A 16869-nucleotide genomic window follows, 5' to 3' on the forward strand; every position below is an offset into this window, starting at 1 on the left:
TACAGCTTTAGGATTAAGGTGACAGGGTGCTCGAATGTTGACTGCCTCTCAAAGACGTGTTCTGGATGTTCCATATGAGCCTGGCAGTACGGTTAAGGTGGTAGCGGGCCCAGGGTCTGGTAAAACTACGGCGTTGCTGCATAAAGTCCACCATCTGATTGAGTCTCAGGCTGTGTACCCTGATGAGATTCTGATATTGTCGCTGACCAATAAAGCTGTTGATAATATAGTGGAGAAGTTGTTGGGAGTTTTCCATGAATTGTCGCCGAATGTGCCTATAGAGCTGTTGGAGCGTGAGGTTGATCAAATTGGGTGCTATACTATCCACGGTTTGGGTAACAGGGTGGTTACAGAGAATGAGGGGTCTATAAGTATTATAGAGGAAAATGGATGGCGTGGTTTAAGCCAATTGCTGTCCAGGGACTTTTGGATTAAGAAGCATATTGTTGGAAATAAAACCAAAAAGCTGGAAGCGCTATTGAGTGAGTACAAGAAGAATAATAAACAGGATGATAACCATTTCGAGGAGCTGCTAAAAATTATGAATTCTTGTAAAGTGTTAACTAACGAGGATCTGATCCTTAAAGCTGCGGATCATCTTCAGAAGCCATCGCAACATGTCTCAGAGAATCAAGAGTACACATTTACCAAGAGTTTGCTTCAGCGTTATAAAGTGGTGTTAATAGATGAGTTCCAGGATCTGTTCCCACAATTGGTTCCTCTACTTGAGGTCATTGCTAAGAACAAACAGCTTTTCATATTTGGTGACGTTCATCAAAGTATATACGAATTTCTTGGAGATAACAGGAAAGTAGTTGATAGGTTAGATAATGTTCACGAAAACTTGACTACGATCCATCTTGATGATAATTTTAGATGTACACCAGAAATAATGGCCTCTGCAAGACGACTCATCAACAAAAATAAAGTAGAGACTAACCTAGAAACTATATCTGATCTTATCGTCAAGAAGCCCTGTGGGATAACACCAATATTCAATGCTTTTGACAGTCAAAATGATCATTTACGTTATCTGGTCTCAGAAATATCCCAGGCTATCTGCTCATCTGCAAAATTTTCTGATATAGCCATTCTGACTATGACAAATTCAGAAATTAGTACTATAGCTGAATACCTTAAGAATGTGCATATACCATTCGAAAAGCTTACAGCACAGCCAGAATGGATGAGTGATTTTAGGATATTATTCATTATAGATCTGATGAAAGCCGTCTTTCTTACTTGTGAGAATAAATTAGTTGATGGTAGTGATAGAGAGGGAGTCTCGTCAGAAAGGAAAAATAATTGGAAGAGTGATTTCAGTGTCATCACCACATTGAATGGTACTAAAGGAATAGGAACGACAACCATTCAACAACTTTACAAAGGCTCTAGTGAAAACGGTGTTTCAGTATGGGAATACCTGGTGAATAATGATTTCTCTGGTATCAAAATAACCGAATCAATTCAGGGTATCCTAAGAAGATATGTCTCGGTTATCAAAAACTTACATAAAGATGAATTCATTAAGGAGTGCTTGGATCCTTTACAAATACTAGAAAAAATCACCGACGTTGTTACCGAATTACAATACCAGCCGTTAATGTCTTTACAGGGCCGAGAAGCTCAAGTTACTGTCGAATATTTAAGCGATCTACTTGCAGCCATGAGAAATAGCTTAGAGTCAAAACCAAATGATGTCCCTCTAATCGAATGGTTCTTGAATACTTATGTCGAACAGGCCGCCACTGCCCATCATCAACGTTTGCTAAACTCTAGCCCGGGACCAGGAAAGGTAAAACTATCCACCATTCATTCAGCCAAGGGACTAGAATTCCCCATCGTATTCGTCTCGAAATTAAATCAAATGGATTTCCAAACACCGGCCAAAAATCATAATGTTCTGTACGTAGCAATGACAAGAGCTAGAAACCTACTCTATTTAACAAACATCAGTCATGACAAGCTCCCAAAGATAAGCTTACCAAGCGTCCCCTTGATCGAAAACAGAGAATTCTGGATGTACTACAACAAAGACCTGAAACGATACAATCTGATGGAGCCAAATATCCTACGTTACAACGAGATATGCGCACACTACAACCTGAACCCGATCGCAAAGCGTTTATATTCCACAGCCTGTAGACTGCTACGTTAAACAGAAAAAGAACTTGCTTATTTTAATTGCCCGGTTTCTTATTTTATAGAGTCAACTTTACTTGCAACTGGCTTTGTTTTTAAATTATATATTCAATTAATATTTTAGCTACATTATATTGCCATAGTAACCATTCGCTTACAAAGCGAGGGTATACGAAAACGGCTAATGTGTAGGGATTAATTAATTTAAAATAAATAATTATGTTTGCATATTGCATATAGCTATAGAGAAGACCATTTATTAAGGATCAGATGCTTTGTTCAGGTTCAATTGGTAAGACTGCGATGTTAAGGTTCGGAATTGGTAAGATACCCAGGGTTGGCACTATAGCCAGGAGGTTTAAGAGCACGGAGGCTACAGCGGATGAAATCAGTCATTTCACGGAATTGGCACCTACATGGTGGGATCCGCATGGCCCACAGCGTATATTGCATTTAATGAACAATGCGAGACTTGATTTTATCCAGCAGACGCTACGAAGTTGCGTGAAGGTTGATAACCCAGATATTTTCATTCCTGGGTTTAACCACGAGCAATTTCTTCCAAGTTATGTCTGTAAAAATATTGATCGTGAGCTTACACAGGAGATAGATAGTCAATTGATACAGAAGCAGTACTCTGTTTTGGACATTGGATGTGGTGGTGGTCTTTTGGGCGAGTCAATGGCTCGTTTACCCTTTATCAGTAGTGTTTATGGTATAGATTTGACTCCCGAGGTAATTGCAGTAGCTAGAGAGCACGCCAAGCAGGACCCAGCTTTAGTGAACAAACTGGACTATGACCTGAAGGCATTAGAAGACGTCAAGGAGAAGTACGACATCGTGACTTGTTTCGAAATGCTAGAGCACGTCGATTACCCATCAGAAATCCTGAAGCACGCCTGGAACAGACTGAACCCCGGAGGAGTTCTCTACGTTAGCACGATCAACAGAGACCCAATCTCATGGTTTACTACTATTTTCATGGCCGAAGAGGTCCTGAAAATTGTACCAAAGGGCACCCACCACCTAAGTAAGTACATCAACTCTAAAGAAATACGAGAATGGTTCAGCAAGAACCAGCCTCACAGACACAAGATCCTGGACTGCAAAGGCATGATGTACCTGCCTCTAAAGGGCTGGGTCGAACATGAATGCCCCGACTTTGGTAACTACTTCATGGCAGTCAGGAAATCAGAGTGAAAAGAAGCCAAGATTTTAATGGCCCAATTAATCTATACAAATTTTGTAAATAAATGCTAAATATTGAAACTGAATCGATAAGTTCGTGGGAGTTTAACAGGGTCTTGTTGCAATATTTGGTCATCACTATATTATTACTTTGATGACAATGGCAATGGATGTCTTAGAAAAGTCCGCAGGGAGTCATCGAGATGAGCTGAAAAAATTGCAAGAAGGCCTGTAAGCACTGAAAAATTTTTGGCCAAAGGTGATTGTAGTGCTATGATTACTATCCATGGCAGCTGCGATTTAGTATAACCGTTGGATATATTCATTAATCCTCTTTATTACTATTTGTACAAACAAGGCCAAGCCATCCTACCTAAAAAAGAACTATAAGAGACAAAAATGGCTGATATTGAGAAGGTTACTGAGCAGGTTGCTGATTTGAAGACTGCTGACAAGGGTCAAGTTGTTACTCCTTGGGATGTTGCTGGTGCTGTTGATGAGAATGGTGTTGCTCAAGAGATTGACTACACCAAGCTTATTTCCCAATTTGGTACTAAGCCAATTAATGAAGAGACCTTGAACAGGTTTGAGCAAGTGACTGGTCAGAAGGCGCACCATTTCCTACGTAAGGGATTGTTCTTTAGTGAGCGTGATTTCAATAAAATCCTTGATCTTTATGAACAAGGCAAGCCATTCTTCCTATATACCGGTAGAGGTCCATCCAGTGACTCTATGCACATGGGCCATATGATTCCTTTCTTGTTCACTAAGTGGTTACAGGAGGTATTCGATGTTCCATTGGTTATTGAGTTGACAGATGATGAGAAGTTCTTATTTAAGCAGAAGTTGACCATTGATGATGTGAAGGGTTATGCTTGTGACAACGCTCGTGATATCATTGCTGTTGGTTTCAACCCAGAGAACACTTTTATCTTCTCAGACTTGGAGTACATGGGTGGTGCATTCTATGAAAATGTTGTGCGTACCTCTAGACAAATCACTGGTTCCACTGCCAAGGCCGTGTTCGGTTTCAATGACTCCGACTGTATCGGTAAGTTCCACTTTGCTTCCATCCAAATTGCTACTGCTTTCCCAAGTTCGTTCCCTGATGTGCTTGGTCTTCCAGCTAAGACACCATGTCTGATCCCATGTGCTATTGACCAGGACCCATACTTCAGAGTCTGTAGAGACGTTGCCGATAAGTTGAAGTTCTCCAAGCCAGCCTTGCTACATTCTAAGTTTTTCCCTGCCTTGCAAGGCTCCACCACCAAGATGAGTGCTTCTGATGAAAACACCGCCATCTTCATGACCGATACTCCAAAGCAAATCCAAAAGAAGATCAACAAGTATGCCTTCAGTGGTGGTCAAGTCTCCGTGGAGCTACATAGAGAGAAGGGTGGTAACCCAGACGTGGATGTTGCCTTCCAATACATGTCCTTCTTCAAGGACGACGACGAATTCCTAAAGGAATGCGCAGAGAAATACAGAGCTGGTGAATTGCTATCCGGTGAAATGAAGAAGTACTGTATAGAGGTTCTACAGGAATTCATCAAGGGCTTCCAAGAACGTAGAGGCCAAGTTACCGATGACATCTTAGACAAGTTCATGAAACCACACAAATTAGTCTGGGGTCAAAAGGAAAGAATAGTCCCACCAAAGCCAAAGGAACCAAAACAAAAGAAATAATGTTTTTTTTGAACAAGCCCTGATAAGATAGAAAGATAAATATATATAGAGAGTTTGTTGTATCCCATTATTTAATACTATAAAAAGATGTTATAATAAAATCGTCCCACCATTTTTCTTTTTGTGCAATACAATATATATTAAAAAATGATTGTAAATAAAAATATAAAAATATGGACGTTAGGTGAATATTTCAATAGACTGTTTCGTAATAAGTTTTTTTAGTGTTTTTCTAATTTAATGCTTTTTTGGTTTTAGACAATGGATTATAACTGGAATTTAAAAGTTTTTTTTGTTTTTATTTTGGGTAAGACTTTTTAAGAGCTCATCAATAATAAGGTCTCTTCAATAATAATTCAGTACCCCCGCGCTAAATTTATAAAGAAGACCTAATATTGATATCAACATAAATTTAATATTAATTTAGTTTAAAACAAGTAGATAAAAAATAAAATAAAAAAAATGTCATTATTTCTAAAATAAATTTCAGAAACCGTTCTATTATGGACACAAATGATTGGGAATTAGATTGAAAAAAGAAACATTACCTATAGTGTCGTTATTATATTATTTGTTATTAATTGATTCTTTGTTTTTTTTCTTTTTGTCGTTGTAAGTTTGTATTTTGCTATATAGAAAGAAGATTGGATAACACATCATCAGAATTATAAATTGTTTTCCTTGATGTACTTGATCAAATCTTGGATGGTAATCAATGGGATGTTGAACTTCTCACCGAACTCAGCACAGTCGTTCAATCTCATCATGGAGCCGTCTCTGTCGTTGACCAGTTCACAGATGACACCGACTTCAGGCAACCCACTCAGTCTACACAAGTCGACGGCGGCCTCAGTGTGACCGTCTCTGGTTAGCACACCACCGTCCTTAGCCCTCAGAGGACAGACATGACCAGGTTTTAGGAATTGTTGTGGCTTGGCAGATGGATCAGCCAATTTGGCACACGTTAGAGCCCTGTCATGTGCGGAAATACCAGTAGTGGTGCCCTCGGCAACATCAACAGTGATAGTGTAAGCAGTACCATGTCTGTCGTCATCGGCACTCTCGCACTTCAGATTACCTCTCATCAAAGGCAGGTCCAAACGGTCAGCAATTGTATTGCTCATAGGAGTGCAGACGTACCCGGAAGAGTGTCTAACTAAGAAAGCTAGATGTTCCTCAGTGACATTGGCAGCAGCACAGATCAAGTCACCTTCATTCTCACGGCTTTCATCGTCCATGACAATAACAAACTTGTTCTGCTTGAAATGCTCAATTGCATCCTTAATTTCAGTGAATTGTACCATTGTTTATATAGTTATTGTTGTTTGTTGTATTGTGTTGTTGTTGTTTTTTTCAGGTTTTGAAATAAATATATTACAATTGGTATTCAATGACAATCAATTGACTTATATATGATTATTTAGACTATATTTCGACCCGTAAATCGGTTCCTACTTGACTAATCCTTACGTTAAGTGGCAAGTCCTCAGTGCTTCCACTGCTTCCAATGTGTCAGTCAACTGCCAAAGCTTCTCTTGGCCGTAGGGCCTTCCACCAAAAATTTTTCAGCTCTCCAGCGGTTTCTACGGCATTCTAACGTCAAATGTTTACGACCGGTGATAAGAGCCCACTATGAGCCGGAGATAAGAGAGAGAGAGAGAGGGCTGAAGCGAGCCGTCTCTGTCATTTCAAAATACGAGCTGTTATTTCAATGCATTACATTATTTTATATGAACCAATGGTTATATTGATACTATATGCTCAGTATTTATAGCCCGGTACTTATTTATACAATTCATGTCATTGGGTACTAACAGGTCACAAGATTTTTCACTCGCATTGTACGGCTCATCGCAAGTCGAATTTGACAAAAAAAAAATTTTTTTTGGGTTATAAAAGCCCAAAAGCTCATTTACATTAGTGGTATAACTTCTATTATATTGAAATAAAAGCAAGCAATGGACATTTGTAGCATATCTTTCAGGTGAAAGAAGAAAAAAAATAGGAAGTTCTTATCAACAGAAAAAGTCCTTTTTTTTTTTATATAGATTAAGAGAAAAAATAATATGATGATATTACGGTTTTTTTTAGACGTTAGACTTCTGATTCTGATGAAGACGTCAAACCGAAATGATCTGATTTTATGTATAACGTTGTATTTTATTAATAAATCTTAGTAAATAAAATAATAAGTAAAAAAAAAAAAAAAAGCAAGGCTCTATAAAAGATAAGACCCAAATAGAAGAAGGAAGAAGAAAAAAAAAATTTTCTTGTGTAACAGCCATATCAGTATTACAAGGGAACTTGAAAGCTACTAACCTATCTTCTTTTTTATTTTAAATAATATAACAACGATATTCAATAAGGCTAGGATGGTATTTAACAAGCTGGTTAGTTTCCAATTGGACTACGCCCCTCAGTACCACATTTCTAAGTATGTCTCGCCACGTACCAAACTGCAACTAGTTCATATCAACCATAAATCGTCTCCACTGGTGGAAGGGTACTTTGCCGTAGCTACCGAATGTCCTAACGACTCTGGTGTGCCACATACCCTGGAACATTTGCTATTTATGGGTTCTAAAAAGTATCCATACAAGGGTCTCCTGGACACAGTCGGTAATCTATGTATGTCCTCCACCAATGCATGGACCGCTACTGACCAGACCGTCTACACACTAACGAGTGCTGGTTGGAAGGGGTTTAAGAAACTTCTACCCGTTTACCTAGATCACTTGTTGAGCCCCACACTAACGGATGAAGCCTGTGTCACTGAAGTGTACCACGTTGACCCAGAAGACCTCACTGATAAAGGTGTGGTCTATAGTGAGATGGAAGGTATCGAATCTCAGAGTTGGTTCCTGGCCTCTTTGGAGAAACAGAGACTTATGTTCCCAGAGGGTAGTGGCTACCGCTCTGAGACTGGTGGTTTAACGAAGAACTTAAGAGAGTTGACCAACGAGGAGATTAGAAACTTCCACAAAGAGATGTATTCTGCCCAAAACCTATGTTTGATAATAACCGGTAATGTTCCGGAACGAGAACTGCTTGATATAGTGGGTGAATGGGATGCTACGTTACCTACTTACGAATCAGAGGTGATCAAGAGACCATTTGTGGATACGCTAGCTTCTCAAATTCCGGAGAAGAGAGATTCCATCATACAATCAACTGTTGAGTTTCCAGAATCCGATGAGTCCCTTGGTGAGATTTTACTCTCATGGATCGGTGAGAAATACGATGCTTATGAAGCTGATTTGGCTGTTACTATGTTGTTGGAGTACTTTACTGACTCAAGTATTTCTCCATTCAATATGGAACTGGTCGAAATTGATGACCCATACGCCAACTCTGTCGATTACTACACAGATGACTACCTAAGAACTATAATAAATTTGAATTTGCATGGTGTGCCTACAGAAAAACTACAACTAACAACAGAAAAGGCCTTAGAAATATTTGCTAACCATAAAATAGATTTGACTAGACTGAGACAAGTGATCACAAACTCAAAATGGGAATTTGTTATGAGATGTGAGAAGAATGCAAGTGATACTTTGTCACAAGCTGTTATATCCGATTTCCTATACGGTACTTCAGATGGTACCTCAATGACAGATACTCTAAAATCCCTAGAAGATTACGATACCTTGATAAATAAATGGACAGTGACGCAATGGGAGGAACTGACTAAAAAAATATTTGTGGATAATAAACCTGTTATCGTTGTTGGCAAACCAAGCTCAAAGATGAATGAGGATATGGAGACTGAAAAAGAGAAACTGTTAAAATCGAGAGAAGAAAAGTATGGTGAGTCTGGAAGAAGAGATTTGGCTACTAAGCTCGAGGCAGCAAAGAAAAGAAACGATGTTGAGATACCTAAGAATATTTTGGACAGTTTCTCTATTGAAAATCCTGCTGCAAGCGTTGATTTCATTGATACTGAAAGTAGAGAACATCAAACTTCGAAAAACTTTCCTATTCCATTCCATATTGAAAATTTCCCTAGTCGTTTTGTAGAGGTGCATTGTCTCTTGAATACCATGTTCATCAAAGATACTTCTTTGCTGCCATATTATCAAGTATTTCATGAAATTTTCTCTCTGCCAATGAAGTCAACAACTGATGGTGGCATAATTCCATATGAAGAAGTCGTTGCTAAATTAAAAACTGAAACATTGGATGCCAAAGTAACACTTGGTCTTTCTGGCGCCTGTCCTGACTTGATTGATATTATGATTAGATGTAGAGCCGATGACTATGCCAGTGCTGTGGAGTGGTTTAATCATGTTTTGTTCGATATGGTATTTGATGAAAACCGTATTAAGGTCATGTTGGAGAATTATTTGGATTCCATTGTTGAACTGAAGAGAGAAGGTGTTATGATGCTGGAGTCCATCGGTAACAGAAATCTATATAATGAGCGTTCTTTAAAGAAGTCTGTTGATCCATTATATTCTGAATCCTTCTTGGAGGAAGTTTTAGAGAGTATCGAAGCAGGTGACTTTGAAGATAAGGTTTTGCCAAAGCTAGAGACCATGAGATCGCAACTTCGTACTCATTTCACCAAGTTCCGTATTTTATTGTTGGGTGATGTAGCAGCAATTGGTGGTGAGGATTCAGTTTATGAACCATGGAATGGATTGTTGTCCAACATGGAAAAAGACAATAATGAGTTCGGTGAGCATAAAATCCCCCCTGCTCCTAGACTACTTAATGGTGTTTCTGATATATGTAAGAATCCTAATGGAAAAGCTTTTATTATCACTACCCCAGCTTCAGAATCTTCTTATATGAATGTTATTACTAAGGTACCATTTGATTTAGATTACCACCACGAGGACTATGCTAAGGTCTCATTAGCCTCGGAGTATCTTCAATGTGTTGAAGGTCCCTTCTGGAAGGGTATTAGAGGTGCTGGTTTAGCCTATGGTGCTAACATGTTGAAGTTAACAGAGATTAACTCCTGGGGTTTCAGTATCTATAGAGGTGCTGACATTATTGGATGTTATAAGGCTGGTAAAGAGATAGTTGATTCATTTGCTCAAGGGAAATCGCAGTTTGAACCACTTTTGATGGAAGGTGCTATGAGTTCTATAATCAACCATATGGCTACTGTTGAGGACGGTTATTTCAATGCCGGTTTGATGAAATATGTTGATGATAACCTCTATCAAAGAGGTCCTGACTTCAAATCCGTCTATTTAAAGAGATTGAGTGAAGTAACTATATCTGACCTTGAGAAAATGATGAAGAAGTATCTAATAAACCTGTTCGATAGTCAGAAAAGTGTTGTTTTTGTTAGTTGCCATCCTTCAAAACTTGAATCTGTTCAAGAATTTTTGGAATCAGAAGGGTTTGAGGTTGAAGTTGAAGAACTAGAGGAAGACGATTCCGAGGCAGAGAGTGATGTTTCAATGGAAGAATAAATTGATTTCCTATCTGATATATAAACCAACATAGGTTCCTAAATTATAGAGTATAGAAATGACTATTGATATTTAATTGCTATTACCCTACTTATGTCTTAAAATGTTTTCACTTCTACTCAAAAGTCTAGAGTTTGTAGGAGTTATTGTCTTTTTTGTTGGCTTTGGTTCTGGTGGTTGTGGTGAATGTTGAGGTGAATGGCTATGTGTCTTGGGCAATGAATTCAACCCGAGACCAAATACAGCAGAAGCGTTAGATACGTTTGTTGGCAAACCATTTACAAGCTTACTTGAAAGCGGGACTTGTGAAGAAGATTTTGTTTTCCTTTCCCTCGAATGAACGAAATTATCAAACAAACGACTCGATTTCTGACCACCAGGTTGATTGTTATCATTAGCTTCATGAGGAAATGATGGTTTATTAGCAGTAGATGGTGAAACGACTCGATCTCTTGGAATACCAATTGTTGGAGATACCAAAGGTTTATTATATTTTGGTACAGTTGGACTACTATATGATGGAGTTTCGATCTTAGGTCTGTTAGACTTCTTTGTCGTATGAATGTTATCTAATGAGGTGCTTTTCAGTAATGTATTAATCCATCTTCTAGTTTCATTTCTTGCACATCTAATGATAAATGAATTATATGGAGTTTCAACAACGACATAACCAGCGTTTTCTGAATGGTTATTGGTAGTTGTTGGAAAGCTTAATTCTCTTACTTTACAACCATGTTGATATAAATTAATAGAATATAGTTCTGCAAACTGACCAGTAGCATCGTTACCTTTCATTTTTACTAAGATGATTAATCTGCCTTTATTAGTCAATAACAAAGTCCTTTTGTAATACTTGTAGCGCTCGAGGTTTCTGTATTCTCCGAGATTAGCAAGTTTGTTATTATGGAAGAGCTTTTTAAATTTACCAGAAATATTTGTATTGCCTTCTTCATTTGGTGTGTCAGTTTCTCCAGAGACTACTGTAGGTATTTCCACATTGTCAGACATTAATGGTGTAATTATTCCGTCATTACTTTTGTAATCATCATCAATCATAGGAACATCTATTTGATATTTAGTATAGTATCTCTCTTCTGGCAAATTACTAGCCTCCCTAAAACCTGTTGTGGAACCACCTCCTCTTGCAACTTGAGAAAGTAGTGTTGATCTTGATGATCCATTAATCTGGGGTTCCGCGAGTAATCCGTTTGTTTTTAGTATCCTTTTCTCTAAGATGTCTGTATGGACAATTGTAAGACCAACTTCCTCTCTCTTAAGAATGGATTCTTTACTGCTATTTAAGAATTGAGACCAATAATCTTGGTTATGGGAATAAGAATGGGCATGGATATATTCATTTGAGAGGTTCTTATCAGACTCAGTTTTTGGAGATTCAACAATAGTTGAGATAGGTGAAAATGCATTATGAGTAATGGAATTATTACGGTTATTAGCTGATGGAACATTATTGAATGATGCTGGTGAATTCTCTCTTGTGCCATTATTAGATTGAGATCTTGACGCAACAGGAGATTCGAAACGACTTGTAAATTCTGATACAGGAGTTGATGGAGAGGTCCGTTTTCTAGTGGGTATGGAGCTTGCTTGACTAGATTTTCTTGATAGTGCAACAGATGCAGCAGACGCAGCACCACTTGCCTGTCTCCTGGACAGTTGCATTTTTCTATTACTAACAGATTTTCTTGCATTTTCCAAGATCTGTGCAGTCCTCTCATCAGTAGTCTTCTTTGTGATTTCATTGCCTGTACTCTCACTTCTAGTAGGTATATCAGAATTATCACTTGACGGAACCAATGCCGGAGTAGAAGAAGAATATACATTTTTTTGTAGTTGTCTCTTTGGAAGAGTTATAGGGCGTTTCAAAGCATCCTTCAGTTCAGGCACTGGTTGCATGGATTTAGCATTGATCTTATAAGGCATAATCTCAGGTGGGGTAGTAGTCCAGATGGAGCCATCTTCAAAACCCATACCCTTAAAAAAATGATGCTTTTCTATTTGTGGAATGGTCAATCTTTGTTCAGGAGCTTTAATCAGAATCCTCTTCACCAGATCTCTAATAACAACTGGGAACCCAGCTGTGAATGCATATTGAACTTTCATAACTTTTTGAAATGTCAAGTACTCATTAGTGGCTTTGAAAGGTGGCTTACCTGCAATCATTTGGAACACGATACAACCAAATGCCCAAATATCTGATCTGGCATCAGCATAGCTATCATTCAGTAGCTCTGGAGAGACATATTCTGCTGTCCCAACGAATGATTTGGATCTTGTAAACAAATTGTACTGTGGTGGATCCTCGTTGGGTTCCTTAGGATCTAGTATCTTAGCAGTACCAAAGTCGGTGATCTTTACTTTCATATCCTTGTCTAACAGTATGTTTTCTGGTTTGATATCTCTGTGGATAATACCCTTCTTATGCAAATAGTAAATACCATCAATAATCTGAGCACTATAGTAACGAGTGCATTCCTCGCTAAGCGATCCGTATTTCTTCATCACAGAAAGGAAATCACCGTTTGGAGCGTACTCTAATAGGAAATACAGACTAGACTCGTCCTGAAAGGTAAAGAACAGTTTCACGATACCTCTGGAGTTGTTCAACCGCTGTAGTGCGTTCTTTTCTATGTTCACATACTTCACCTTCTTCTGTTTGATCAGATACTCCTTATTTAGCACTTTCACAGCGTATTTCTTGCCTGAGTCCCTAGCGGTAGCCAGCATAACAGTGGAATACGCACCGTCACCGACCATCTCGCCGAACTTGAAGTCCTTGATACCCTTTCTAATAACTTTCTTCTCGCGGGCCCCGGTCTCAGGGTTCACTGTCTCCTTGACAATCTGCGCTGCTCCTCGCTTAGCCCACTCGTCCTGCCTCCGCTTAAGTGCCGGATCAATGGTCAACCCAGCAGTAGCATAAGAACTATCACTAACCAGATCTCCATCGTCGTCATCCAACGCCTCATTCCTCCTACGGTTCCCCCCGTCTCCGCCATCGTCCTCCTCTTCTTCCTCAGTAATCTCACCAATGTACTGCTCCGTATTGTCCTCACTCCCAAGCGAAATCCGCTCATCATCCTCATCGTCACCATTGTCCACACTCCTGTTGTTATGATTGTACATGGCTATGAAATTCCCAGTGTCCGTAAGCGCCTTCTGCACCTGAGGATGGTAGTTCTTCCTCTCGTATATCAAATCAGCCATGTTCCTATTAGAAGAGCTGCGTCCGCCCATCCCAACCTCCACTTCATCATGCTCCATATGCATACGTGCCAGCTGGTCATTCAGATCTCGCTCATCAGTGGGCAACAGCGGCCGAGAATGAGCCGACCGTTCATCCGAATAAGTCATATTGCGTCCGTTTAGCGTTTTAAACTCTTGCCTTGGCTTATACCTCTACTATAATACAACGTTAATATAACTCTCCTTGCCCACGCGTCCCTCATATAAGACCCCCGTTCCTAATAATTTTTCTCTTTGCGCCCGCGTCTCTCAGAAAGACGTCATTTTCATAAATTAATTTATTAATATATTAATATATTAATAATATTATATTATTGTATTATAATTATATTAATATTATTATAATATTTTATATTTTATTAGTTTATTTATATTGATTTACTAGGTACTTATTAACTATATTATATTATAATTATATTAATTTAATTTAGTTTTATTTAATTTAATTTAATTTAATTTAATTTAATTTAATTTAATTTCAAAAATATTTTATTATTATATTGATTATATTAGTGCAACAGTATTTATAATATTTGTATTATTTATCATATATTTTTATCTGTATATACTAATACAAATATATATGTTGCATGTATAGTTATTCTATTATTATTATATTATTATATTATTATATTATTATATTATTATATTATTGTATTATATTATAGCACGTTGGTGTGATATTATATGCTAGATACTTACTATTTTATAATTTTATATACTTGGTAATTTTTTTATTTTTATTTATACATTACAAATATTGTTGGATATAGTATTATATTTATTTATCATAATTTGGTGATATGTATTGTGGACAAGTACGTGGATGCTTTTTGTTTTGGATTATTGAACAATTCAGGCGTGGTCGAACCATGTTAGCCAAAGATTGAAACCCCCTTTAACCAACTGGTTGGATCACTGTAATTCCAGCTCTTGTAGCAGTCAATCGTACCTTCCACTTTTCAATTCATATCGGTGATATAAACATTGACACAATTTAATCTAGCTAGGGACTTAGCCCCAACATTCAAAAACCCCCAATTGGGGTACTCATTACTGTCATACTATTTATTCTTTATAAGTTGAGATAGTTTATTAGCTTCCACAATAGCATACATTTATATACGTTCATATAAATTGACATACTCCACATTTTGGTAAGTATAACTGAATAAGAACAAGATACATAAGAATGCTCTATACGATATTACATTGTATTCAGAATTATACTGTTGCAACAATGCTATGTCATTATTGTTATATTGCCCTAGTATTATAGTATTGTAGTATTATAGTATTTTGATTGTACTATTATACTATTATACAATTATAGTATTAGGTATTGTACTATTTTTATTATAGTGTTATAGTTTTAGTTATGGTAATAGCCACTGTAAACGACTATTCCAATCTTTAAATGTTGTATGGCGTAATGCTATTATAGGATTATTGTAATATGACATTGATATTGGCAAATCGACAAACGGTTATAGGCTGATTTTAACTCCTACGTCTGCATGCTACGATATCATTAGGATTACAACCTTGTTAGGTTTGACACATGGTGGTCCATAATAGTCCATCACAATATGATACTTCTATAAATTAAGATGTTACATTGTATTGATATTTATCGCTACTACATCACTTTGTCAGAACATCGTAGATTGTAGCCATAATAGCATGATATAGAATAGTAGCTACAATGGAGGGGTGGTATTAGGATAATCTTAATAGAATGTTATCCCCACCATTGTATGTTCTTCTCTCCGTTTATTATGGGTTGGGGAAAACGATTGCTGGGTACTGGAATATTACATTAGCAATGGCTTGAGAGTTGTTTATTTATTTTTCTTGGGTTAGCTTCTTCCTGTGTCTGTGGGGGGGCAGAAGGTTGTTGGGCTTTCGGTTTTGTTGTGCTTTCACTGATGGACTTTTCTTTTAATTCATTCTGGCCTGGGCTTGCTGAAAACGTTTCTGGGAAATTGGGCTTGATGATTCAACATTTTTAAAGTGTAGATCATATTATATATTATAATTCATATATATATGGACTTGAACAATTCAAAACAAAGTGTGTCATGCCATCCTACACTTTATGTAATATGTATAGAATATAGACTAGCCTGTATACACTGAAGAAGAATTATGGAGAAGAAGCACCGGGATCAGGACCAGGAGAAGACGGATGTGTTTAGAGAGACCGTGGTGAGTGTGGATAAGTTGCCTCTGTGGTATAGGAGGTATAGTAACACCAGGATACGTACTGGGTACCACTACGTGCAAGGAGGTGGGTACTGGTCGTGTCTCGGGAAGTTGACGCACTTGAATAACGACACGGTCTCGATATATATGAACGGTGTATGTACGTTGGCCTCGTTGTTCAAGCTGGTGTTCTACACGGACATGACGCTCGTGCCTCAGAACCCATCCACGACGATGACCGACTACATCGTCATTAACCTGTTCTTTATGGCTACTACGATGTACTTCGGTACCATGACCTTGGGCCAGCTTCTCAAGGGACACTCCGAGTACCAGTGCAAGTTGTGGAATCAGGTCAAACAGCTGGCGCTCGTGGTGCTTGTGTCGTGCTCTATAGTAACACTAATGTACTATGCGTTCTTCGACCACGTATTCTTATTTAAGATGTTCGTGATATGGACAGTAATGTGGATGTCCATCGCATGCATAGTGATCATTAACGATCAGTACAGACGTGTGCAGAAACTGGCCTGCGTCATCATATCCGGCATGATGAGCATCAGCTTGCCCATTGCGGTCTCTATAGTCAAGTTCGGCCTCTTCGACAGTTACAAGAAACAGAGAGTACCCTTCCAGTACCTCACTTGGGAGATAACACTCTACTCGCTGTCAGCACTGTTACAATTGACAAGGCTGCCAGAACTAACGCTGTCCACCTTGGGAGACTCCTTCTGGATCGTCGATTACCTCGGGAACTCAGATCAATTGTCGCAATTCGTCACCGTGCTGGCTACAGTGGTGCATTTCAATACAATTATCTTCGCATACACTATAGTTCACAAGAACCCACCAGTAATGTTCTACAAAGAATAGTTATTTATGATTTGTTTCTATATATTTTACGTATAGCCAACGCTTAGGCCTATCTTTTTATCGAACGTCATATTACTCAAAT

At 38.2% G+C, this 16869-nt stretch overlaps 7 protein-coding genes across 7 annotated transcripts; 5 read left to right on the top strand and 2 right to left on the bottom strand.

Annotated features, from left to right (window-relative positions):
• Positions 1–34: 34 nt before the first annotated feature.
• On the top strand, positions 35–2158 carry HMI1 (ATP-dependent 3'-5' DNA helicase; the record flags this gene model as incomplete). The annotated part of the gene is made up of 1 exon (XM_071051959.1): positions 35–2158. One exon carries the CDS (start codon positions 35–37, stop codon positions 2156–2158), a length of 2124 nt encoding a protein of 707 aa, XP_070907349.1.
• A 254-nt stretch (positions 2159–2412) lies between these two features.
• COQ3 (hexaprenyldihydroxybenzoate methyltransferase) lies at positions 2413–3342 on the top strand (the record flags this gene model as incomplete). Its single annotated transcript, XM_071051960.1, has 1 exon — positions 2413–3342. The coding sequence occupies one exon, from the start codon at positions 2413–2415 to the stop codon at positions 3340–3342; it is 930 nt and encodes a 309-aa protein (XP_070907350.1).
• A 387-nt stretch (positions 3343–3729) lies between these two features.
• Positions 3730–5016, top strand: WRS1 (tryptophan--tRNA ligase WRS1; the record flags this gene model as incomplete). The annotated part of the gene is made up of 1 exon (XM_071051961.1): positions 3730–5016. The coding sequence occupies one exon, from the start codon at positions 3730–3732 to the stop codon at positions 5014–5016; it is 1287 nt and encodes a 428-aa protein (XP_070907351.1).
• Positions 5017–5681: 665 nt separating this feature from the next.
• On the bottom strand, positions 5682–6320 carry RIB3 (3,4-dihydroxy-2-butanone-4-phosphate synthase RIB3; the record flags this gene model as incomplete). The annotated part of the gene is made up of 1 exon (XM_071051962.1): positions 5682–6320. One exon carries the CDS (start codon positions 6318–6320, stop codon positions 5682–5684), a length of 639 nt encoding a protein of 212 aa, XP_070907352.1.
• A 1068-nt stretch (positions 6321–7388) lies between these two features.
• SDD3 (Sdd3p) lies at positions 7389–10445 on the top strand (the record flags this gene model as incomplete). The annotated part of the gene is made up of 1 exon (XM_071051963.1): positions 7389–10445. The coding sequence occupies one exon, from the start codon at positions 7389–7391 to the stop codon at positions 10443–10445; it is 3057 nt and encodes a 1018-aa protein (XP_070907353.1).
• An 87-nt stretch (positions 10446–10532) lies between these two features.
• On the bottom strand, positions 10533–13817 carry PKH2 (serine/threonine protein kinase PKH2; the record flags this gene model as incomplete). The annotated part of the gene is made up of 1 exon (XM_071051964.1): positions 10533–13817. One exon carries the CDS (start codon positions 13815–13817, stop codon positions 10533–10535), a length of 3285 nt encoding a protein of 1094 aa, XP_070907354.1.
• A 2040-nt stretch (positions 13818–15857) lies between these two features.
• Positions 15858–16787, top strand: IZH4 (Izh4p; the record flags this gene model as incomplete). The annotated part of the gene is made up of 1 exon (XM_071051965.1): positions 15858–16787. One exon carries the CDS (start codon positions 15858–15860, stop codon positions 16785–16787), a length of 930 nt encoding a protein of 309 aa, XP_070907355.1.
• Between the last annotated feature and the right edge of the window lie 82 nt (positions 16788–16869).

Source organism: Nakaseomyces bracarensis (assembly GCF_045282275.1).
Source record: "Nakaseomyces bracarensis strain CBM3 chromosome Unknown Scaff7_0, whole genome shotgun sequence".
In the NCBI taxonomy this organism is placed as follows: Eukaryota; Fungi; Ascomycota; class Saccharomycetes; order Saccharomycetales; family Saccharomycetaceae; genus Nakaseomyces; species Nakaseomyces bracarensis.